The 26,210-nt window shown below is 36.7% G+C and overlaps 1 protein-coding gene across 5 annotated transcripts in view; it reads left to right on the forward strand.

Moving 5' to 3' along the window:
• The window catches only part of TTC3 (tetratricopeptide repeat domain 3), a 67,111-nt gene that overhangs the window by 39,399 nt on the left and 1,502 nt on the right, over positions 1–26,210 (forward strand). For 4 of the 5 annotated variants that reach the window (XM_065862135.2, XM_071810945.1, XM_071810938.1 and 1 more), the window contains 24 exons: positions 746–868; positions 1,059–1,160; positions 1,846–1,938; positions 2,625–2,689; positions 4,076–4,212; positions 6,396–6,710; positions 7,336–7,599; positions 8,188–8,234; positions 9,434–9,490; positions 10,835–10,911; positions 11,670–11,816; positions 12,176–13,082; positions 14,982–15,047; positions 15,732–15,881; positions 17,157–17,296; positions 18,642–18,710; positions 19,419–19,515; positions 20,532–20,632; positions 21,278–21,371; positions 21,971–22,069; positions 24,163–24,584; positions 25,074–25,194; positions 25,347–25,574; positions 25,785–25,874. In XM_065862135.2, coding sequence (XP_065718207.1) covers positions 746–868; positions 1,059–1,160; positions 1,846–1,938; positions 2,625–2,689; positions 4,076–4,212; positions 6,396–6,710; positions 7,336–7,599; positions 8,188–8,234; positions 9,434–9,490; positions 10,835–10,911; positions 11,670–11,816; positions 12,176–13,082; positions 14,982–15,047; positions 15,732–15,881; positions 17,157–17,296; positions 18,642–18,710; positions 19,419–19,515; positions 20,532–20,632; positions 21,278–21,371; positions 21,971–22,069; positions 24,163–24,584; positions 25,074–25,194; positions 25,347–25,574; positions 25,785–25,874 — 4,011 coding nt within the window. The remainder of the gene's footprint in view (positions 1–745; positions 869–1,058; positions 1,161–1,845; positions 1,939–2,624; positions 2,690–4,075; positions 4,213–6,395; positions 6,711–7,335; positions 7,600–8,187; positions 8,235–9,433; positions 9,491–10,834; positions 10,912–11,669; positions 11,817–12,175; positions 13,083–14,981; positions 15,048–15,731; positions 15,882–17,156; positions 17,297–18,641; positions 18,711–19,418; positions 19,516–20,531; positions 20,633–21,277; positions 21,372–21,970; positions 22,070–24,162; positions 24,585–25,073; positions 25,195–25,346; positions 25,575–25,784; positions 25,875–26,210) is intronic. The other variant, XM_071810947.1, reaches the window with a different exon arrangement.

The following is a 26,210-nucleotide window of genomic DNA, read 5'->3' on the forward strand; positions in this document are numbered from 1 at the left end:
TCCCTGTGCTTGTGATCAAAGCAAGAACACTTGTAACAGGATGTTGGCTTATTCTTGAGATCTCCGGGTGGCCCCTGTAGTCTGTACCACCACACTGACCACAGTAATACATCAGTGGTCCGGGACTCCTGGAGAGCATACTGCAAATATCTGAAAAGCTGTAACTGGTCGTTTTTATTAATCTCGGCTCAATGCCAAGACTGTGGGACTTGAACTGACTTTCCAGAAAGCCACTGAAATGTTTTTACCTCGGATGCTCTTCTGAGAGATCTCACTAGCTCCAGTGCAGGACCGGGTCTGAGCTGTCCCTGGGAATGTACTTGATCCTGTAATGCAGATCCCAGGTGAGGCACCCCTGAAATGCTGGGAGATTATGGAAATGAGCAGGCACTCCATTTTTGTCATGTCTGAGTAATCTGGCTCGTCATTTTGACACTAGAAAACTTCCTATATTCCTATGTATTTAGAATTGATCAGCAGGTAAAACATTGGTCCAAAATAAACCTGCATGCAGAGAAGCTAGAAGTACTTAGCTGATAGCAGTTCAAATGAGCTTTTGAATATTTTGCCATAAAAAGACAATCTTCCATAGCTTTCACTAGAAAAGACTTGTTCTTTTGGTATTGGTCCTCTGCTGTTCAGGAAGAGATGTGTGTTTCACTGCAGTTCCCTAGAAGTTTGTAAGTAGATACTGAATCTTTTTGTAGTTTCTGTGCAATTTATCATATCATTTTATGTTTCTCAGTTGAATTTAAGGAATTGTATTGAGGAATGCAAGTTCCCTCCAGAACCAGATGCAATTTGTCGATATCAGCAATGCCATGGCCACTCCAAAATCCAAATATATTTTACAGACCCAGACTTTAAGGTAAATTTTTGGTTTAAAGGGTTTGGGAAATAAAATTTCATGTTTACATGTTTTCTGCCCACTTTCAGATTAAAGGGCTGTCTGGAACACACCATTTTATCCTATCTACTGTTAAGTTGTGCAGTGTTTTCTAGTTGTTTGTTGGTTTTTTTGGTAAAGATGTTAAATTAATATTATTTCTCAACGTTAGGGTTTTATACGTATTACTTGCTGTCAGCAATGTAGAGTGGAGTTTCATATCAGCTGTTGGAAAAAGTTGAAAACAACAAACTACAGTGATAAAAATGACAAGGTAAGAGCTGTGTCAGACAATCAGCATTTTATTTTTTCTTGGTTTAGTCAAGATTCTATCATTCCTTTAGTTTCTGATAAGTGTAATGCTAGAGTCTGATGTTCCACCAGCATAACAATAGCGGGAGGAGAGACAGGGAAGAGGAGTCTTGTGCTAAATTGTCTACGCATGTGAGTTTGGGCAAAGCTTGCTGTTATCTACAGAAGAAAGGTCTGTCTGTGTGAAGGCTTAGTGTGGTTAGCCTGTTTGTCTTACATTATTTATGTCTTCCCATATGGAAGTTTTATTCCTTCTACAGCCTTATTGTTGAACCAACATTTTGATGTTAAACGTGTCTAAAGGAACTTCACAAAATACAATGTTGGCAGACAGTATAAAATGAAGTGAAATCCAGGCAGAATGTGAACTTATAAAAGAGTATTCTTAAAGTTAACCCTTGAACGTGAAGTTGGAAGAGAAGGGGCTTTGCTATAGCTTTGGGAATAACAGGTGTATGCCACAGGTGGAAGATCATTTTGATTTGCAGTCCTTGCCAAGTCAGCTGTCACTTGCTTTCCTCCCCCAGTATGAGTGCTAGCCTGAATTATCTTGGTCACCTTCAATTTAAGAATCTGTAATCTGTATAAGAACATAGATTTTACATGAATGTAAATGTCTTTGTTGTTTGTATGATCTTCTCTTACAGGATTTTCTTCAAGAATTGTGTTTTACTCCTGATTGTACAGGCCTTATTTCAAAAATAGTTATTTTCAGTTCTTCTGGTCTGGTAAAATGTGAAGTAAGTAAATGTTCATACAAAATATGAAAATAATCTTTAAAATGTTTACTCTCGTAAAGGAGGTAAAGTGAAAATGAGAATGTAACTGCAAATGCATAAGTAATATGCTATCTTAAGTACAGAATCTGTGCATTATTTAGGAATATTAATTACCTGCTCTCTTCTTACTCGTTCTGGTGGAGCAGGTTAGAGATGTCATGGATGGGAACTGGAGCTTTGTTTTATATTTAGCTTGTGCAGCATGAGAGGAACTGTTAGTTCAACTCAGAGCTAATCTGACTAAATGAAATAATTGTATTGGAAGGGTGCTCTTGGCCTCTACAGAGGCACAGGAAGATGGATACTTCTTCCCCGAGCAGTATTGATTGATCTGTGAGAAATATTAAAAAAGGATTAAAGTTTGCTTTCTGCTCACTGGTAAAGCAAAAGAGCCTCCAGTTCTTCCTCACTTTGTGCTACCTTTCAACCCGTCTTTTCTACCGATAGAGAAGCATTGCTATATACCAAGCTGTAGCAGTAGAAGATAATTTTAGGTAGACCTTCATGAGGCTTATGTAGGCTACACTATCTCTTTTATAGTATTACTTTTAATGCTTTCCAAAGCATCAAATATTCCTGGATTTTGAGCACAGCAATGTTCCATTGTAACCCCAGTGTAATTCATATGATGTCACTTATTTTGGTAGTTTGAACAAAAAATCACAAAAGCCAAGGAACCACCAAGAGCCAGTATTAAACAGAAATGTTCAAGGTAAGCTCTCTACTGTTTAAAACTAAGTTGAATCAAGTTGAGAACAAAACGGTTTTCTCCAGGATTGCTTTTCATACCTTTTTAAAAATTTCTGAAATACCACAAATTCTTTGGAAAGCTATTTTTGCCCTTTGCCTCAGATAAACAAAGAAGTCTGATAAAATATGTAATGATCCAATTATAAAAGTATAATATTTAAATTTACTTGTTAAAGAACATAAAGAGCTACAGATTTATAATGAGCACAGGAGGGCATTAACTGGTATTGCTGAATAAATTATTGGTAGCTCTCTAGTGCTCATACAGTTCTTTAAAACAACATCTGCAGTTTGGCCACAGGAAACTGTTTTCAGATATACAGGATATGAGTTGGGACAAATCTGATTCCCCACACCTTTGTACTGAGGGGTAAATTGTCCATTGCACCATTGACTTCCCAGCAATTTGGACCAATAATTTTTGAATATAAATTGCTGCAGTCATCTTTAAGTCTTTATTCCTGAAACCTGATTTCATTGTGAGATCTGTGGGCAGGGAAGTAACGTGTTGTTTAGGGAAAGTGAGATTCGGAGACTGCATGCAGAACTTGAGGACCGTTTCTTTACTTTTGCTCTCCATACACATCTTTCATTTTTGCTAGGATACTAAACAATTGGAACACTGAAAGAATGGGTGTCTGTTACTATTCTTAATGGATTGAGTGTGTTAATTACACTCACCTTCCACTGCATGCGTATCTAGATTGGAGTACCAGCTCTATTTTCAGTCTGAGACTGCAAGCATTGTTCTATTCCTTCCCCTTGCTGGAGGGAAGAAACTTGGCAAGATTTTTAGCTGGATGGGAGTGGTATCGCTGTGTGACATAAGTTAAACACCACAGCTTTTACTATCTAACTAACTTTTTGTGAATGTTTAAAAAGCGTAAATAAAAACTATACATAATGAAGTTACTTCTGCTGTTGATGCGTGTAAATTTGACATAACGGAGTTTATACTTTTTGGTCAAGTAAGGCTATAAATAATTAGGAATCATGCTGAGAGGATGAACAAAATTCATTTTTAAAAGTTATACATTAAGAAAAAAAACTTGATAGTATTTAAATTAATCCAAATTCAGACATCATTACTGGGAATAAAAATGATTGCATCCTGAGGATATTCTTACACTTATATGCTTGATCTTAATGAAACTTCTATGATGTTTTGTGGTCTCTTAACTTCTAAAGGAAAAGTAGCTTTATTGTGTTTGTACTTTTCAGCATCATATTTTATAGTAGAATGGAGCTTATAGCTATTGTAAGAAGCGAAAAATAACTGAGATGTGTCTAACTCCTTTGGCAATTTCTCTCAGCTAATGTTAGGCTTACTGCTTAATTGCTTTTTCAGTCTTAGGAAGTTAAAAATGAAAGAAGAAAAAAAACTACGAAGAAAAGGTGCACGAGAAGAGGCACGGAATTCTGCTAAAAAGAAAATAGAAGAAAAACAGATGGGAAATGAACCGTCTCAATACAGTGATCACAGTGGTATGTGGAAGTGCAGATTGCTGTTCTAAATTATCACAAGGTAGCATAATTAGCATTCTGAATGTCCTAAGTCAAATTATAGCAGACTACTAATACTGAATATAATGCCCCCATTAAAGACTTGTATTTTTACATGAAGTTACTTTTATTTCAGTTCTGGTTTTAATTTCTAAATGTAAGATGTTAGTGTATGGTTAAGTTCCTTGTAGAAAACCTTTATTCTTGCTTCATTGGTTCATGAAGAAACAGCCTGAAGAGGGCACAGGCTGAAATTTCTAGTTAATCTATTTAAACGTGGTTTCAGAAAAAATGTTATGCCCAACAAGTTAGGACACTGCTATGGGGGGTTGGGGGAAAGTACTGCATCCCAGGTAAAAAAATAACAATATCCTTACTGCAGAAACTGCAGTGAGTTGAAAAGTATGTTTCAGAGGATTGGGGGAAAATAAAATACATCACCCTGCAAGTATGTAGTCAGTTAATGCTTCAGCTTTTGTGTTCCAGTTACGCTGGTCTGCAGCGTTCTGTATTTCAGAGGTGTGAACTTCCACTGTGTTTTGTATTAGGCCAAGCTACAGGGTAAAGAAAAATGGGGGATTTAAAAAAAAATAAATTCTCTGTATTATTAACTTTAAAATAGTACTCACATTAATTTCCTTGTAGGATTGCATATTAAATGCTTTGAGGGCATTTTTTAATCCCATACATGCTGCACTCGGAGTTCTCGAAGAGCCCTGTTGCCTGTTCGGTGGCATATCCTGGCACTTCTTCTTTAAAAAGCTCTCGGGTGCTCATCTTTTTAGTTCCTTTTCTTAACCATTTTGTTTGAGAGCAGTCCCATTCATTAACACCATAGACCACTACATTTGCTTCCCAGTGGTTTTCTAAAATCACGTTCAATTGACTTTGCCTTATTTTCCTGTGGCTTATCTTCAGTTCTGGTCCTTGCATCTGGTGCGGGTCACTCAGTTACATGTATGTGACCTGACTGTCCTAAATGCCCCTAAAACTCCTAAGAACAAAAAATGCCTGTGGTGTGACAAAAACACACTGAAGTATTGTGGGTAGAAGCTGGGACACTGATGCAGGAATATGTCAGTGCCAAGCAACTTAACACAGTTCTGCAAAAAATCTGTGCATTGGTGTCAGCCAACCATTTTATTTGTCCTGAGTTAATTCTGTAATAAAATTGAAACCTTGCATATCTTTGAAGACAAGCTGTTACCCCGTTTTTTCACTTGGGGAAATTTCATTATGAAATGTTAAAAAAAAAAAAAAATCTAATTTAATCTCCCAAGCTGTCAGAGAGGTTGAGAGGCCAATTTCAGGAGACAATTAGATCACAAAGAGATTTGGTTTTGTTCTTAGCAGCCATAACTACCTTTAAATAAGAATAAATCCACTTGTAAATTGGAGAGGGGTGCAAGTGACAGGAGCACTTGTTTGCACATTTGTAAGATATGGAGGTTTTTAGGGGAGAATCCTGCAGGATAAACACAAGCATGGCTTATACCTGTACAGTTCATTGAGTCTGTTAGTATGCTGGCAACTGTGTTACAATGCTTAATTATTCTAGGCGTAATAAGTTCTGATTTATTTTTGAAAAATTCTTTTCAGATCTACATCTTTTGACTGTAGTTACTGTCAGTTAAGCTCTGAAAGTGGCATTCTGTACATATGTGATGTTGAAGAATGACAGCTGAAGGCTGATATGAGCCAGTAATCTTTTTCACTCTTGTTCTACCAAGAACCAGTGGCAGGGTCAGGGCAAAGATTTGCTGCTAGATGTGTGCTCGAGCATTCAGAAGCCTTTGTTCTGGGAACTGGTGCTCGGGAGAGTTCTGTCTCCACATCAGGGCTTATGTGCAGCCCGCACAGGTCAATCTGTACAGATAATTGTTTGAAGCTACTACTACTGACAGGTATTTTTTTTTTTCTTTCTGAAATCTAGTTAAAGTGCCATGGATTGTTTCTTTGTGTAAACCAAATTAAAAAAAAAAAAAAGTTGTGTCAAATTCATAACGCTAAGCCTAGTTTATATGGAAAGTTATATATTTTGTAATATTCAGTGTCATGATAAAGCAAATAATTAAAATACCACTGTACTTTGAAGTTGATGTCTTTAATTGTGGTAAACAGACGTGAAATCTTGTTTTGTTTGGGTTTTTTTAATCTTCTTATAGGTTATATTCAGGATTTGTATGCTGGTGATCGAGTCCTGCAGCATATCAGTCGAAATGCTGAGCGAATAAAAATAGCTGTTCACGATGCCTCCAAACTATTAAAAGAATTATTTTCATGGTTTGTAATCAGTGAGGAGGATTACGTGTCATATTCCAAAACTTGCAGCATGTCACATGAAGTGATGGAGCAGCTCATCAGTTACTTAATTCAAGAAAAAAACAGAGTAAAAACACGAGGTTTTATCCATGTGCTGAGTGAGCTGGAAGAAGTGGATCCCAAATTACACAAGTGGCTGAAACATCTTAACAACTTGGGTAGGCTACATGTTTTATGTAATAGCAGAAGACCTTAGCCTGTGGTAATTGTTCAGTTTATAGATGAAAAGATAACCTCTGTATTTTTCCAGTCTCGCTTTCTTAACTTTAAATGGTAAAGTAAAACTTTCCTCTTTTTCGTTTACTCGATCCTTAGCCAGGATTTCTAGAGAAGAAAGTATGACCATTGGTAATACAGGAACAACCTCTCTCATCTCTGCAAGTAAAGCATTCTAATGTGGGCAAGGCTTTGTGGGTGTAGGAAAGAGATAGTTGAACAGATTTATTTTAATCTCTTTAAATTCCAGAATAAACTTAAATTATAATATTTGTATAAATAGTAAGGTACTGAAACCTTAGCCAAGATTTGGGTTCCTTTAGGGAATTTATGTAGATTTATTATACAAATATAAATTTTACTTTTAGTCAACTTCGAATTATTATCAACCCCATTTATCACTTTTGTTTCCGTTTTCAAGATACAAAAGGTTTTATGTGATCTATTTCAGCTACTGTATATTTAATTTCTAGAACAAACTGTTCCCCTTTGGAGAGGAATATCACACTGTAAGCACTAAAACTCTGAAGCTGGAATGAAATGTTGCTTTTTTTTCATCTCGTTTAGGTCTGACAGCTACAAAGAACTTTATTCTTCAATATGGACAATTTTTAAAAGAGCTTGACCTTTCTATTTTAACCAGACTTTGGAATGAGAAGTATGGTAGTAAATTTGACTATGTGACAACTAGTTGTGAAGACGAAGAAATTCGTGATTATTTCTTAAAACCACCCCTAGAGAAAACCCGTTGTTTTATATGGTTGTTAGAAGACAACAGAGAAAATTTTCCATTTCTTCATCAAGCTTTAGATGAATTCTTTGATAAAATGGGTAAGTATGCAAAACTCATCATTCTTAGGAGTATTGCATTTTGTCTGTTTGGCACATTAGATGAGTTCTGTAAAAGGCTGAAACCTCAGCAAACTACAAACCGCCTCATTACATGGGATCTTCTGTGACCAGTGCTTAAAAGGCAAGATGGCCTCAAAAGTCAGGCCACCCTTTTTTAGGTTACATTCTGCGTTTTTGTTTCACGTGCTGCAACGAGCAGGTGAGTTTACCTTTATGCGTAGAATCATAGAATGGTTTGGGTTGGAAGGGACCTTCAGAGGTCATCTAGTCCAACCCCCCTGCCGTGAAGAGAGGATTAATGGGACATCTTCAACTAGATCAGGTTGCTCAGAGCCCCGTCCAGCCTGGCCTGCAATGTCTATGAGGTTATATATTGTCCAAACAAAATAAACATTTAACTTTGAGTTTAAGCACAAAGATTCTGCAGCCACAGTCTCTGAGATGCTTTGGTGGTGTTTGATAAAGGATTATAGTAATTATTACTATAATTTCTTAGCTCACAATTATAAGTTACATAAAATATTACTGTTTCTGTTTATGGATGCAATTGTATTATCTTTTCAATAGATGACCCTACTATTATATTAAAGAAGCAGGGAACTGAAAATATGTCGGTAAGTGAACTGAATGGCTCTTTGGTATAAGCTCAGAAACAAATGTGAGTGTGGTGTTTTAAAAATGTGCAAAAGTGAGTGGGGAGCTGCGTCTCTTCATTTATTTTACATCATCATCCTTCAGACCTGATTAGCAATTTAGTCTTTTGTTCTGTGTGTTTTACCATCCAAAGCAATGAATGGGAAGGTAACGTAACCCAGCTTTACCTACATTGTAAGGCTAGGAATATGACATTTGTTTCACTAGCAAGGAAAGTAAAATGGGTTAGACATATTTTGCATTTATTCGTTAAAATAAATAGATGCTTCTAAGATTCAACCCGTAAGTCTTAAACTGTACGTCATTCTGAATCACTTTTTGATTAGTGTCTTAATTAAAATCCATTCTAATTGGTAGAAGTATATTATGTATTTCAGTTAATTATGTGTTTGAGGCACTCTCATTTAAAATTATTCTAGCTTGCAGTTAAATTTATCTGTACAAAGCCGAGATTTACTTTTGATACAAAATAAATCTTTACTGTTAACTAATTAATATACATCTTAATAAGATGTGAAATCCTTTCCTTTTTCTTTTCATGATTTGGAAATCAAGAATGAAATGAAAGCCATTACAATAAAACTACTTCTGTTTAAGTGTTAGTTCTATCCTAAAATACACTATTAAGTTACTGTTAGTAGTGTTATGTCAATCTATAATCACAGTCCTATTAAAAAGCGAAGATGCATGTTAGTTCCTTCGCCATTGCATACATTAAGTGTTTTGGTCCCTTCAGCTTTCTGACAGTTCTGTTTGCTTCTTATTCTCTAAATGAAACTGGTGTGTGGGGTTTCACAGCTGCTTAAATATGCGATTTCAGCTATTACTAAGGAGTAAGTATCTGAAATACTAAAATGATAGAATATTCTGTTTTTAAAAATCAGCGTTCTATGCGTTTAAAGAGGTAAATGATGAAAAGGAACAAAATCGATAAAGTCTTGCAAAGCTCTGCTTCTTTTTGTGTTTTCCAGTGGGGGATGGAGTAGAGAGGGGAAAGATTGTGTGCTTAACCTTGTAAATCTTGCTGGCCAAACCAGAATGCAAATCTTAATATGAAACTTTTAAAAAATTATCCACTGGTTTTGGAAATGCATAATAATTTTATTCTAATTAAAAAAAAAAAAGAAACAGTGACTTTATTTTTTTTTTTCTGTTTCAGACTAATGGTATCAAAGTTAAAAACAAAAACAGGAAGAAAAACTCAAAAGACTCGAGGGTTGGTAATTTTTTTAGCTCCTTACTACAAACAGGTTTTTTAGAACTGCTGGCATTCAGATGTATAGAGGCTGTTTTCCTAAATACCTTATGGGGACTCATTCTTGAAGTAGTTTTTCCTGAAGTAAAATAATACTGTTAAGATGCAATTAATACAGTTTTGTTTGGTTAAAATATGGATTTGTCAGTATAAAATGTATTTCTAAATTTGGAAAAAAGAGTTTGGTTCTGACTGGATAACAATATGTTCAATCTATTCACTGTCTTCATCCTGAATAACTGTTTTGATCTTAATTTCCCATATGGAAAAATGAAAAAAAACACCTGTGAATACAGCACACTAACTGCATTAAGTAATTAATACATTATGCTCCATTTCCTTTTGCACTGACAAATAGCAAATTTGGAGAAGGACACTTTATCAGTCATTTTGAGAAAGAAAAATGTGTCCTTACACCTCATGAAATAGATCTGAAATGGTGTCTTTAACTGCCTTTTCTGATAATTTTATGAGTGTATCAGTGATAGAAGATGCAAGCATACCATTTATTGCCATGTTATTAGTTGTCCAGTATTTTATAGATTTTGCTAGGAATAATATACTACCTGAAACTTATACTGTCTTTTGTCCTGCTTTTCTAGGATTTTGCTTTATTGAAAGCTCTAGATAAAATCTTCTTTATTTCTTCTGTGCCCCCAACTTTTTGTAATTTTACTAGAATTTCAAGAGTAAATTTAGGATTTTTCCTGTTCTTATGAGCCAGGTTTTTCTAGCTTGGATACATTTATACAAATCTGTGTGTTTCTAAAATTATTAGACAATAAAAATTAAAAGACAACTAAAACATTAGTAATGGTGAACATAACAGGTGTTATATTAAAACCATGTGGAACTAGAGATAGCTCAGACTTATTTGTAATGGAGTTAGTAAAGCTTGAAGGCTCTCAAATGGGAGAGATTCCTAGAAAGTCCATGGAAGGAATTGATACAAAATGTGAACAAAATGAAGCTGTAGTGTTTGTTTTTTAATTCAAACTCTGTGAAAAATCAGGCGTATCTAGAATTTTGATTGGTAAAAAAAGGAGGAGGCTGGGCTGAACATCCCAGTTTCTTTTTCCAGAATAAGTTCAGAAGAAAGAATTAATAATTTTAAATTAGGAAGTTTCTTGATGTGACTTAGTACTGATAACAGTACTTAAAAGTGTTGTAGTTCATAATATGGCATCTGAACAAGATAAAGTTGTATAAAGGTTCAGTGTAAATAAGTTACTCATAGTCTTTACAGTGGATCGTTTTGCATACACTTTTGTGAGATTTAAAAAATAATAATCTGTTTTTGATTAGTCTGTTTTAGTAATATCTAGTGGAGTAAGTACAGCAGCACGGGAAGAAGATGAGATATTTACAGAAGAAAATACTTTGTAAGTACCATCATGCATCTTTGCTTTTATTGGCCAAACCCCAAAGTGCTTTGCAGATACTGGAGCGGGCAGGAGTCTTAGAAGCACCAAGTCTGGCTTAACATCTAAGTGTTTCTGCTATAAGCTTGTGTAGAGCCATTACTTCTCTGCTTCCAGGACAGGTGTAAGAGGTATTAGAATTTTGAAGCTCTTGCCAATGTAGCAAGTAACCAAACAGGTGCCAGGCTGCAGCCCAGTACATCTTCTAGGCCAAAAGCTATTCTTTCAAGTAAGATCTTACTTGCTCTGTGATCAATTTTAATGTAGCAAGAAATTACTTAAATTTGTACATACTCCATCAGTCACAGCTGAACTTTGTCATCTGTGCCATATCAAGAAGGTTGTGATGTTGAGTCAGTCTGTAGTGTATTGCTCAGAATTTGTGTTAATCAGGAGGCAAACTCTTACAAGAGTTTGTAAATTTTGCTCTTGCTTATAGATGTGAAAGCTACTAGGCAAGAGATTGGCCTTATTATGATTATGATTATTATTAGCTAATGGCAGGTTAGTTAATAAGTTTAACTATTAAGTATTTTGGGGATAGTGTTTATTCTGCTTGTCAAAAAAAAAGTTTGCTATTGAGGTATACTTTTAGCACTATGTAGTTACCATACAGTATACTATTTTTAGTATATGTGAAAAATGCAATTATTTTCAGTGACAAGAATTGTTGTTGATATGCAATATTTATTTCTTTCCTCCTTTTTTTAATGCTACAGAGATTTTACAAATCCTTATGAACCATTTGTAATCCCAGAATATCTTCAGAGTCAACTAGAGGAATTTGAAGCTCTCTGTGACATATCAAATAGTTATCAAAGACTTTTGGATAATAACCCAGCTCAAACCTGTGAGAGCTTATATGAGTATGTATACTTTTCTGCGCTTAGCAGTTTAAAAGGTTTAATATTACTTCATAATCTTTATAATGTATTAAGGCCAGAATTTGAGTCCTGGTGATCTAGTGTATGTAGCTATGTACATAAAGCTATGAACTAATGCTTTGAAACAGTTGCATGTTTTTAGTAAGGTGTGGACAAGCAAGAGTATTACAGAAAATTTTTATGCTTAGCTAGAACACCGTCTTACAAATGATTGTTCTTCAGTAGTTGAAGAAGCTGTTTGCTTTTAAGTATTATTGTGAAAATATAACATGTGAAGTACAATTTTAGAATTACATGAAAAACCTTTGATTAATAATGACAACTCTTTTTTTTGTTTAAAGATATTTTTCTCAAATCTTGGAAGAACATGGCCCTATGGAAATTGATAATAAGTTACTAATTGGGGAATATGAACATTTCCCTGAAGAAGCTCGAAAGATTGTAGAAGATGAAGGCGGTCTGAAATCTTTTCTTCTGAAATCCCTTCGTTTCATTATGGTGGATAATCTTGTTGGATTAAAAAAGCATGCAATTCTTCTTAAAGAAAATACAAACAGAAATGAGACTGGATATAACAAAGAAGAAAACATTCTAGCCTGTAACGTGAAAGAGGATTCTTCCGAGAAAAAGCTACAGTTAAATCCAGCTGCTAAGGAATTCAAACCAGTGTCTTATCCTCAGCAACCCCCTATATCAGCACCTAATGACTTAACAGTAACAAGTTATGAGACTCTGCAATATTTGCCCTGGTCTCTTCCTACTTCATGTAAATTGGTGCATTCTCTGCATAGTCAGGGTATTAATGCCACAGAAAATGAGTCATTGTTTTCAGACATTTTACTAACGTGCTTTGATTCTGAAAATCCTGGTATGTTTTTGCCTCGGATTTCCTGTGGTTATCAATATGAAAGCATATTGCCAATGCATTCTCAAATGCCTGACATGTCAAATGTTGCCAAGCAACCTACTTGTGTTTATGCTGATCGTAAAGCTCATCAGGATAGTGATGAATCTGCAGCTTCAGACAGAAAATACAAGCTCAGCAACCTTATACCAACTGAAACACCAATTTATGAAGACCCTCTGTGCCAACTGAAGAACTCAGATAATGCATTTTGTGAAGACAATTTTGGTGTTGCAAATAGTACAAATGAAGCTGAATGTTGTATACAGGTTATTAAGGTGGAAAAAGAAAGCAGAGACATACCTCTAATGAAAAACAGTCATACAAGAATGGTAGCTGTTCAGGTAAGAAGTTCAGGTGGGACAGTTATTTGAGAGCTTTTAAGTGACAAAAGAGAATGTTGAGTACTGGAAAGTGCAATCCCTTTTTGAATGGTTTCTTTGTGACTTCCCAAAGGGTCAAATGTTGTGTCGAGATTCGAGAGCAAATATTAAAGTCATACTTCCAGCCACCTAAATGTAAGGAAGCTTAAAAGTAGTATTTAGCATTCTCTAGGACTTACCTCCCAAAGAAAAGGCCACAAGTTGGAAGGTAGATACTCAGGTGTTTGTTAGACTGGGAACTTCCTTAGAACTTTCAGTTTAAGTTGCTGAAACTTTCGACAACAACTCTTATTTTTCATTTGTAATTTTTTAAGAGATGATCACTGAATTCTGTTCTGCTTGAAGTTTTCACAGGTCTTTTGACCCAGGATCAGCAGAGGGAAATGGTGCACATCAGTTTAAACTTCACTTTAGATGCTGAGGAAAGTCCTTCTGTGCCATCTTTTTTCTTTTTTAATTAGTTGAATTTTTTTTTTTTAAACTTTCAGAATATTTTAGCATTTAGATAGTTTGCACACTCCAACAATTGCTGGCTGATGCTTCTCTTATGGTCTTAAAGTGGTAACTGAGCTGTAGGGTGTGTTCAGGGAGAAACTCCCTCACATTTCCCTCCTGAAGTAAAACAACAACCTGAAAGTTTAGTGCTGCAGGCAGAGGAAGCGTTGCTGAACACCCTGCAAGGCGCAGGGCACGCAGCTGATCAGCAGAGAGGGGCTGGAGCCTTCACTCTGTAATGGTACCCCGGAGTTAGATCAGCACATACCACTTGTGAAGACACGGTTCACATCCACATTTGTTACAGAAACATTTTGGATTAGGATGGTGGCTTCTAGGGATTATGGATATGGCAGTTTCACACATGCATTTTATGAGAGTTATCGAACATGCTAGAGGGAAGAGTTCCTCATCTCAATTTGTTTCTTGTCATTGAGGGAGGAATAGCTGTTTATAGCTGTAAGATAAATAGGTGTCTCTATTATTGCTTTCTAAATTAAGAAAATGTTAACTTTTTTTTTCAAACTTGTTTTGTATACAAAACCTTGCTTTAAATCTTTCCTGAGCAGTTGCTGAGAGTTAGTTTCCCATCAGTCTTGGCAGATGAATTTTGTTACTTGGCTGACTGGGCTTTTAAAATGAGATTTCTGTAACACGTGCAACAAAGAGATAACAGAAGGGGCAACAGTTTCCAATTTAGTGAATTCTGGTTAGCAGAGATCAAAAGATCTCTAAGCAACAAATACGTTTCTGTTTGCTAAAGCAGGGTAAAGCAAGGCATTTAACATTACCTAGCTATGATTTTTAGTAGCCTATTAGAATGGCAACACGATAAACTGGATCTTGAATATGTTGTGTGATTAGATGTTAAACTTCACTTCTTTCAGCCGGTCCTTGATGGGTGGTACTGGAGGAAGAACAAGCAGGGAGTCTGAAGGTCGTTGAGTCCAATCCCTTCTAAGTACAGGCACTTACGTAGCAGATCCTGGGTTTAGGAGGAACCGTACGACACAGCTCCTCAGTGAGCTGCCAGACGCTGGTTTTGCAAGTCTTAAGTTTTCAGACATTGAGAGCACAGCTGTGTGTTTTAAAGACTCAGAGAACTGTTCTCAGTATAAATACTTCATGGTCAGTTAAACTAGGGAGAGATCATGACCAAAGAAAAGGCTTTTCAGTATAGATTGAAATCCTTTTCAGAAACACTTGCATAGTTTCTTCATATATTGTAGACAAACCTGCTTCATTATGAAGCTGGATTTGTAAAATACAGGTTTAGGTGCAAAAGCTCCAAAACAGAGCTGACCAAGCAGTTGCGTGTATAATCTGGAAAGCGTTTTAATCAACTAATGATTCTTTCTCTTCTAGGTAAATCATGAAGTAGTTGATAGGGAAACTAATACTTTGCCTTTTCACCCATTTGAAATGCAACAAGTAAGTTACCTACGTATTTGTTTATATTTCTCATGAAGAAGGTTAAGGAATACTCCAAAATTTAATAGTGAAAAGACAAAGATTCTCTGAAAATGACATGTTTAAACAGATATTTTTTATTTTGGTTTGTTTGGTGATGTGCGTGTGGTTGGTTTGGGGAGTTGTTTTGGATTCTTCTCCCCCGCTTCATGTTGGACTCTATTCTGTGATGTTATTCTTGGAAACTTCGCATAGGCCCAAAATGGGGAGGCGTTGGAGCTTTGCTCTGTAGCTGTTCAGATGCTGGAGTATGCTTTATGGAAATATAGTATTTCCACTCCAAAAATCTTGAGGTTTGATTTAAATACTCCATTTGGGCTTACAGACAGCTTAGGCTGAGGTTAAGGATAATCTTATGTCTGTACCAGGAGATACAATTGAGAAAATGTGGCCTTCAGACTTGTCGTGTTCTGTTGGTGGTCAGACATGAATGTTCATTTCCCGAGCTGGACTGAAACTTTTACACAACTTCCTCTTAAACATCCACCCACACCCTGAACCAACCAACAAACAAAACCCCGCCCCAACCACACTCAAGATTTTGAATCTCAACTAACAGCAGACTGTTCCTTTTGGATGTCATGAGTGTTTGCTGCCTTGTGATAAGAGATAGCAGATTGGTTTTTGTAACTTTTTTCTTTTTAGGGAGATATTTTACGTATGGAGAAAGAACATCAGGTGTTAAAAGAACAACTTAAGGAAGCACAGGAAAAATACGAACAGTTACAAAGCCGAAGCTCAGAGGAAATTGGTGCTGCAAAAGAGCTCCTAAAAAAGAGTGTTGAAGAGACTGAGGTAAAGTTTTCACCCGTGACGTGGTGGGACAGACTGCTGTGGCTCACGAGATTGGTTGTAATCGATCAAGAGTATCTGTGAAACTCGACTGGTGGTCCTCATTGCTCCGAGGTCTGACCCAGCAAACCTCACAGCCTTGGTGTGTCATCTTCCTTCCCACACACACAAACACACTGAACGTTGGTTGCCATCTAGTGGATAGGTGTTTTTTGTTCAATCTGAGAACAAAAAAAGCACTGTACTGCTGACTCTTCTCCTTCTTGACTTGTTTGATTTGCTAACAGGATTTTTTTCCTTGAAAATGTCTGGGAGCAAGAGCAGTAGTCCCCAAAAAATGCTATCAGCCTGTTATCACTTCGACTTGATTTATTTTATAGTTAAAGCTGTAGAAGCTGCAGGCTACCCGTTTGTCTACATGAGAAGGAATTTTTTCACTTAAATAATTCAAATGAGACCAAATCCATCTCTCCCCATGCTCTGTCTTTAATCTTTAGTAAGGTGGGGACTGTCATTCAATCTCAATTTGATGTATTTTGTTTTCTTTTCAGTTATGTGGTAGAGTAAACTCATGTACTGCAGCTTGGGAGCTGCTATATTCCAGCTTTGCCATCAGCTGCGAGTAGCCTGACAGACTTTAACATGAGGGATGATGGAGTCTCGCATATGTTTTTCTGTATGGATGTTTGGTAAAAATGGGAGCTCAAAAGGTTTTGAACTGAAAGCATGGCTGTATGCTGGCTGGATGAACTTGTCCAGGAGTGTTGTAGGCACTTAAAAATAAATAAATAAATAAATAAATAAATATATTAAAAAATATTTCCCAGTGATACATTGATACTACTTCGTTTTTTAAACAGTTATGGCAGCCATAAGATTCACTTCTGTCTTGCTCTGTTATGAATTGTAACTTCCCAGTTGTTAGTACTGGAACAACAGTGCCAGCTCTGATTTTGAGCTGGATTTTGAGTTGGATTTCAGCATGTGTTTGTATGTGACACCATGCAACTGGGTTTCTTCTTTTAGCTGACTGCAAAACAGGGTTGCAAGTATTCTGAAGCCAACTATGTAAATCAGGTGTGCAGGTCGTGGCGGGAAAGCATTTATGAGTATGTTGCCCACACTAAACACCTGAACTAGAACAGTAAATCAAGCACTAGTAAAACTGTAATTTTTACTGGCTTAGCTTTTGATCATAAGTGTCAGCAATCTGCTCTAACTTGCATTTGAATACAATAATATTTTTAGAAATAGTGTTTTCTTATTTTCTGCTTTTAGGTATCAAAGAATGAACTGGACTGGCTTCATCAGGACTTAGAAATAAAAGTGAAAAAATGGCAACAGGAGAAAAAAGAAAATAAAGATAACTTAAAAGCACTAAGGAACACAGCTAAAAAGCATACAGATACCAATGATAGGTACTAATTTTATATACAGATTTACATTACTTTCCCTTTGTTTGATATATTTTTTTAAGCAGTGTTAAGTACAGTTATTTTTGATAGACCATGGTGAGTTTCAGTATATATTTATTCCAAGATGTATTGAGAGTGAAAATGCAAACTTGTTGCCCTGATTGTGTCATTCTGCAATTCTTGGATTAGAGCTACTGTTAGTAGGTTCTACAAAAAACTTTATTCAACCTAATTAACAAATACTATTCCTTCACTATTTAAGATCTTCCCACGTTTCCCAGAGTCCTTCAGATCAGCACAGCTTTTTCCCGTTCTCCTGCATGACTTCCCATTGCTTATTGCTTCCTCAGCGTGCTCTTCTACTGCATTAGAATTAGGTTTAAATTTTAATTTCCGTTTTCATTCTTCCGTCTTCTATTGTACAATCAACCCAACCAAACTCTGGTCTGCGTCTGTTTTTCTTACATGCTTTTTGTCTGTCCTGCCACAGAACCCAGCTGAGGGTCACCCAGGGATGTACGTTTCCTTCTTTTCTAGTCCCATCATTCATTTCTCAGATTCAAGTAAAACTGCAAGAACCACGTAGCTGTGTGTATTTTGTGGGGTTTTTTTACCCATCCATCAGTCTGCAGCACTTTCCATGGGACTTAAATTGAAAGTATCAATGTGTGAGTCCAATCATGCCCCTGTGTGCAGCAAACTCAGCTGTTCTCCTGGCTCTGGAGTAGCAACAATCAACCTCAGTCAACTTCCACTGTAGTCAACAAGCATCCATGAGATCACATCACTGATGTACTGAAAAATAAATCACATGTCATTTGAGGAAATATTATCTGTACCTTTTCCCTAAACATTCTAAAGACTTCAGAAATTTTTAAGAAACTGTGTAACCAGCTACATGTTTTATCACAGTAATAGGCTGAAATATTTATGTCTGCTTTTGTATTTTGATGCTTTGGCAAGTTATGTGTAAATATTTAAAATAGCTTCTAGATAACTGACGAAACTGACTTAGCAATAATTTTTCTAATCAGATTTGACAATTCCTACTGTATTTTTAGTGTTCTCTCTTAGTTTACAGACCTGGGAAGACCTGTCCTTGAATGCTGTTCTCTTATCTTCAGTCTGAGTAGTTTGGGCCAAATCTCTCTTGAAAAATCATTGGCATGCTTTTATATTAATTACTGCTTAATTAGGAATACATTTAAATGCACTTCTAGTATTAAACAGCATATAAAACATGTAGATTGTCACTGCTACATAATTGTCACTATGGTAGCAGAGGAATGTGTCACATATTTGCTTGTGAACATTTTTCAGAACAAGCTTGAATGTTTGATTTCTGTAGGTATTCAAAGACCATAGATGAGAAGGAGAAGAAGTATAATGGATATTTAAATACATATCTGGAAACCAGGTAAAACTCTTGTACCTTTCAGCAACATTTTTCTACTCATCATTAACTGGAGTTGTCTGCTTCGCTCTGGGTGAAGGCTTAGAAGAAAGAAGCACGTTATCCTATATCTCTTATTCTCAGTTAGTTTACTTTTACCTATCATAAGTAAATATTATTGTCTCTTAGATATTCAGAGCCATAAAAGTCTGGGTTTTCAAAATACTCTCACACATTTCCCTTGATTATATGCTGCTGTGTCCTACAGCACAGGGTAGAAGTTGGGTGGGGTACAGACATACTGAACTGTTGCACGTAGCTTTAGATCTTCAAACACTTATAGTCCTAAATGCATATAAGGCTATCTAAACTTTTTCTAAAAGTTACTCATCTGCATGTGGTATGAAGTCAAGGCTTCATTTACAGATAGATTCTTCATATATGTGATCAGGCTCAGGACAATTATACTTGCGTGACTGCAGTAGCTAAACGCCTGTCAGCTTTTTAGGTTGTGCAGTGAGATGTGCTTAAGAAATCCCAAGGTCGTGTCCGTGGAACCATCAGCGTGGCTGCGCCAGCACGATACTGTACCTGAAGGCACAGGCTGTACATGGAAATTGTTCCAAAGTAGAGAAAAGTTATAGCTGTAGAAAACTTCTAAAATGCCCTAAATTTTAACTACTGCTCTGTTGTAAATGTTACTCAAATATTTAACTTCTTTTTATTTCACAGTAATAAATTTGCTAATGATAAAGTAAAATTGGAAGAGCTTATAAAAAAGAGTCAAGATGACTGCCACGAGTGTGTGAAAAGAGCTGTTAAAGCAGAGGTACAGACAACATAAAAACCTTACAACACTTTTGCTAGAGCTTGGATCATTTGTGCTGATAGTAGGTGGGGAAGATAACTGGTAAAGTCTTGTCTAACATGTGCTTTTTAAATAGCATCTAAAACTTTTCATAAGTGTATATCCAAAGTGTTATTCAAATACTGACAAGTGCTGTTCATGGTGTTATTCTCTAAAACTTTGCAGATCATCAAGGCACGTTGTTATTATTATAGTCCAGGATTAAAACCGCACAGAATTTGGGGCATGTAGTCTTGCCCCAAACAAAATAAAATTAGTAACTCAGTTTCGTACTTATCCTTGAGATTAATGGATTTCATTAGTAAGAATTAACCATAGGAACATTAAAAGTGCCTTGCTAAAAGTAAGTTATGGTTAGCGAATATATAGCTACTTCTTAATCAGGCGGAATCAGAATGCGACAACTGACTTGTGCGTTTCACTGAAAGGAGGACACTACTGATAAATACCAGGATTTTTTCTAAACCGGTATGTTTTATACTGAAAATACTTGGGATGTCATTAACAATTCTCCCTTCTTTAGAAGGGCTTGAAGGCTGTCTTATCTGCAGGAGGATTTTGTAAAAAGATTAGACTATTGGACCACATTACTCTTCAACCACGCAGTATTTAAAAAGCTGCCTTAATCACTATGAGTGTATTTATATATATACATATATATATGTGTGTATATGTATATATATATACATATACACTTATAGGATTAGTTGCAAATGAAACATTTATGGAAACTTTCTACTGTCAGTTGAAGTGAATGCAGCCTTTTTATCCTCCCAAAGGGCTGCCAGAGCTGGTAAATTCCACCCAAAATTCCTCACTGTGGGAACTCTGTGTGTGTGTGTTGTAGTTGTACTCTGCATCATCAAACTGTTGTTTCAGATGCTTGTTAAAATATATTTTGAAGTTTTATTCCTTGTGCTACAGCAGTGCTTTTATTGCACTTTTCTTTTCCCTTAAACAGTTTTGTTGTGTTACAGATATTAGTACTCAAAAACTGGAAGGAAACTGAAGTATACAAGCTAAATGGCAAAGCTGCCAATGCAGAAGCAAATCTCAAGATGCTGAAATCGTTGAGCAGGTACGGAGAGTTTACACCAGAGATTTCGGTACTACTGGTTACTAAACACAACTACTGAATGTTTAATCACAGTCATTTAAGTAGACAAGTGAGTTTTGCTCATAACGGGCTGCTTGCCTCTTATGTAGAAACAGGATAGTTAAATGCAGCTTTCCTGCAGCTAAATTTCTTCTTAGTCTGAAATTACCAAGATATGATAGTCCAGCAGGGGAAAGTTGCTTGTCTTATTCTTTCTTAGCCAGGGAAGATCTGGCTACTGGGAACATTCTAGTTGCTTCTGCACAGTATCACTGGGGAAAAAGGCTGCGATGTACATAGAAGAGTGCAAACAAAACTGCTGGGTGTGCAACAACCTTGTTTTCTTCCTTCCAAGGAACTAATTTAACCCTTAGTGTTACCTTTTTTAAAACTTCCACCATGTTTCCTTTCCCTGTCTTTATGTTGCTGCAAAATGCTTGAGGAGTCCACTTGTAAGACTGGATAGGATCTAAGTACCAGTGATTTAACTGATTTTAGCTCAAAATTGCTGGAAGTCTTTAACTGCGATTGAGTTGGTAGGGGAAGGAACTGCTGTACTAAAACCATTGGTCGTAAACAAAAATAATGGGAATGTTGCAGTATAACTGAAAATCTTTAATACTTCAGCAGCTTGCCTTCAGCAGCACCTAAGTTGAAGTCACAGATTGATTCTTGGGAAATATTTATCTCAAATGTGAAGAAACAACTGGAAAAAGTAGAGGTAAGCCTTAATTTCTCTCAACAGCCTTTAAACTGAACTTTGGAAATTAAACCAAAATAAATACATTAATAATTCTGCATTCCTTTTTTAAAAACACCAGTGGCTTGTCCTCCAAATACTGTGCTACATTTATTTTAAATACAGAAGGAAGACAGTTTTAAATCCAGATTACTGAAGTATAATTAAGATACAATGAATATCTTCAATTTTATAAAGGCAAAAATCTGTCCTTTACACTCTTCCTTTAGAATTGGATCCCACATTAACATGTCCAGTCTCTTGGTTCTTTTGTATTTTTTTTAACTTTAGAAATCCACGCAACTTCTTTAAAAACAACAGAAAACTCTCTGAAAAGATGTAAAATGTCTAGGCTGAGTTTTAAGAACTAGAAAGGGTTTCCCAAACCCTTTCAAGCACAAAGCAAATACTTTTTGAATACAGATTTATGTTTCTATAGCAAATGGCAACCTTAGGTCTCCATTTGAAACACCTGGTGTCTTTGGCATTTTGCAAAAAAGTTCTTGTGTTAATGTCATTTTCAATAAAGAACGAGCTTTAGTTCATGCTGATGTGGAGGATCATTTGTTTTCCTCCTACAGGCTGAGTATGAAGAAAAAATTCAGATGGTGAAAAATGGTGTACAGAACTGCCTCACTAAAATGGAAACTGTGGAGCTCCCTTCTCCTCCGTGTGTCCTAGTAAGTACCGTGCATCTGATAGCAGTTCGTTAATAAGTTCTTCAAGTTTGGATTGGCATAGCTGTCTGTTGTAGGGCACACATGTGAAGAACTTGAACGTATAGCCTTGAATACAAAGTGATCTGGCTCTCCATAGGTCTAAGTAATGTTCAGAAGGAGAAAGTGACTGCAGGTGAACATGACAAGGCCCAGTGAAAATCACATTCTGAAGTCTGTTGATAGGCGTAAGCTGTTTAACTTCAAAATGCTTCATGTTCTGTCTGAGTTGGGACTAATGGTTCTGTATATCGTGACTTCCCTGTAGCACCAAACTCTGTAGGGCCCATCGCACCAACATGTGTAACTGATTACGAATACCAAAATCAACTTCCAGTCATATCTGTTAGGAACTAGATGGAGTATGGCCATTTATGGAAGTGCATCTGTAATTACAACATCCCAGATAAATACTATATAAAACGATTTTCTCATGGGCTGACAGTTCCACAAATGCTTTGCTCAAATCACGTCAGTTACTTCCAGACCCTGCAGTTGTTCCTGCTGCAAGGACCAAGTCAGTACAAGTCAGTACTCCTTGAACTGCCCATCAGCCGGCTGGTGGGGAGACATGTGACAGTGATGAAATACTGACAGCCAAGGTAGCTGCAGTGGCGGTGCAACCCACCTGCATGCTGCCATTTGGTGAGGGTGACAGTGAAAGCAGGGCACAGAGCTGGCACCCAGTCCCAAAGACAAAGAGCGTCCAGAAACCACTGCACCTGGGACAGTTTGGAGTCAGGAAAAAAGGGTTCAGTCGTCTCTCAAAACAGGGGAGATTATGGACTCAGTAAGTAAAACACATTTATAGTGCACACACAAATTAAATCCCTGAATTCACTGAAGATGCCACACAACTTTTTAATGGACATTCTCTACAGAAAGTCATGTTTTCTTTTTTTTGTTTCTTTTCAGTATAATTTAGATTCCAGGCTCTGTTTTAATACTGCAGACTTATGATTGTTATTACAGTATTTCTGGGCTTATGCAGGAGAATATAACTATTACTTGTCTACCTTTTCTTCCCCACTGATTTCTAGGTATCTCCTTTCTACTTATTGGCACAGAAGTCTTAAGAACATGTAGATAACTTTGTTATTATTCTTAGGTTATCATCAATTTACAGGTTGGGCAAGAGTGACTTTTGAGCCCCATGTTCTGCATTTGCTATCTATTTTTAGTGTAGTAATACAGGAGTAACCTTTTAGAAGAGAGATCTGCAATTCTTTCAGCTTTGAAAAGACTGTAATAGGCAAATACTGAGTCTAAATGAAAAATACTTGATGAAAACCCTTCTTCTCCATGTTTAATTAATTCTGTTAATTAATTAAACACCTTCACAGAGAAGACAAAAACATTGATTCAGCAGGATGTTAAACTAAAGAATGCAGAAAAAGAACCAGGAGGTTTTTCTATGAAGAAATGTAGAATTTTAGCTCTGTTAGGAAGCAACCTGCCTATAGCAGGCAAGTTCGGAACCAAACTGGAGTCATGGGGTCAAACAAATGAACTTATTTGAAGGAGTTCTTTCCATTTATGGAAGAGAGGCGTTAGTGCAAAAAGAAGCCTTCCTGGATCGTGTCAGCTCCAAGTTTTTCAAGATGATGACAATAGCTGACATGTGTTTCTGTTTAAAAAAAAATACACTGGATTATATATAGATTAGGTAATCCATTAAAAGCAGTGAATTTTGTATTTTAAACTGATGGCATTTATTTAAAGCAGTTCTGTTTCTACCACCAACCTCAAGCTATACTTCTGTACAATTTACATCTGTCTAACAGCCAGGCATTCTATAGCAAAGCCAGAAAAAGTTAAAGGAACAGTTTGCATATGTGACGTCCTGTTTAATCCCTTTTCAGACATGTTTGTACAGAGTACCAATGAAAGAGCATCTTTGTGTAATATTTTTACGTAGGTAAAGCAAGTTAAATTGATGTGACCTTCCAGTTCCTTAGCATGACCACATGGAGCATAGTTCATGCTGTGAATGCTTGAGAGTTCTGTTCAATTTATTTTGATCACTATTTTTCCTGTGAAATCTGTTTATTTCCTAGACAAGACAAGGTGGAGCTCCAGCCAGTGATCCAGCCATCGTCACATATTCCTCTGCATCTGCTCATCCTAATTTACTTCCTGCATTTTCAAATTCTGAAGATCCAAGTCCGACACGTGCTTCATTTAATACACAGGCCGGAGTTCAGCCAGCACACGCGAGTTCTAAGTCTTGTTCTGCAAGTGGTGGACCAGTGAAAATGTGCTCCACATCTCTGGAGGGATCATATTCTGATAAAGTTTCAGCAGCTTGCCCGTCAGGGATTTCAGGAAGTAAAACTCAGAATGTCCAGCCAAACCAGAGCCACCAAGGTGACTCAGCTGTACAGCCAAGGCCTTCGGGACTTCAAAACAACAAAATTATTCCAAAAGCATTTGAAAATATTATTGTGCGTCTACAGAGTATATTCCCCAACTATAGCAGGTGTGTTTTTTAATGTGTGTAATGTTATATTGGCTAGCAGAAGCTCTGAACATCCAATGATAGAGTACAGAAAGAGCTGATTTCATAGTATATGGTTCCTGTTTCACAAGAACAATAATATCAGTTATTCCTCCCCTCCCATTCAATGGGACATTGCTTAAGGGAACAGACCTACAGTGTTACGTGTGTTGTTTTTTTTCTAATTGGAACCACCAGCAATTAGAAGTAGTAGTATTGCTTTATTGTAATGTGTGGTTTTTTGGTTTTGATGGGTTTTTTGTTGTTGTTTGGTGGGTTTTTTTGTGGTTTTTTTTAATAACTGAGGTAGCTAGATCCAAGTTTATTCAGAGGTATGGGAAAGCAGGTACCTGCTACAGTTCATTTGAGCAGTATCTTTTAAAGGCTCTGCTGCTGTGAATCAAATGAATCAAACATGGAAGCTACAGCACTGATAACAGCCATGTTATTATGTCATTTTTGTCCCTTCAGTTCAGACTTGATCAGCTTCATAAAAGACATACAAAGAAGAAATGGGAATACATTGTCAGGCTTGAGTTTGGATGAAGTTCTAAGCAGAGTGACAGAACTCATTCTGGACCAGCAGAATAAGGTACAGTGCTGTACACAGTTGCTGCCTTTTCTGCTGCGCATCTCTGACAGAGCAAACAGCGCAGCACTGTCCACAAAATAATGCAAACTCCCCTTTGCTGTCAAGCTCTGAAATACAAACTTGCTGAGAATTCTTTTCCAACACCTCTCTAGGCACCAGCTTCAGCAGGGATACCTGTGACATCTGTGTCCCCTGTTTCACCAGTGCAGACTGGAGCTCGGAGTCGGGAGGTACCTGCAGAGGAAAACGTGCCCAGCCCACCTAAGGCGAGACTGGTGCATAAAAATGCCTCAAGTAAAAATCCATCTCAGCCCAATCTCCAGCCCTGGGGAAATGTTGGAGGAACACCTAAATCTAAATGGAAAAAACTGGACTATACAGTAAGTTCTTCAGTGTTTCAATGAGAAGTTGCCATGTACTTCTTATAAGACATGAAATAATCAAGGCATTGCTGGACAAAATAATTGGCTTGTTCATTTTGTGTACAAAAGCTTCAATATACTTGGTTAAAATTAGTAACATGATTAACTTACTAGCATTTACTGATTAATTGCTGCTAGTTCTCAAATAACTTAGTATTTTATGTATAGGCCTCCAGAGATGATCCTTGCACAATATGTCATGATGACCTAAGCAGAGACACGTGTGAACTAGAATGTGGGCATCGTTTTCACAGAGAAGTAAGAATTTTTGTTCTTAGCACTTAGATGCAAATGTTTATGAACTCTATTCAGTTATGTCCTTGTTCCCCTTTCTAAAAGTAATTGTCCCCCCTTGCTCTTCAGTACTTAAAGAACAATGCACAATCTTCTTTTACATACTTCATACACTGAGACTTGCTATATATACAGTCTCACTGTGTCAGAAAGTTTCCAGTCTTAGATTTTTAGCTAAAATGTTAATTCTCTATAAACCCTGCATTTGCCACCTGATAACAGTTGCATGTGTAACTAACTTCATGTAGCAAGAAAGTCACTATTATGTTAGAATAATTTGGTACTTCTGTCTGGGACCTT

Source organism: Patagioenas fasciata, chromosome 1 (assembly GCF_037038585.1).
Source record: "Patagioenas fasciata isolate bPatFas1 chromosome 1, bPatFas1.hap1, whole genome shotgun sequence".
Lineage (NCBI taxonomy): Eukaryota > Metazoa > Chordata > Aves > Columbiformes > Columbidae > Patagioenas > Patagioenas fasciata.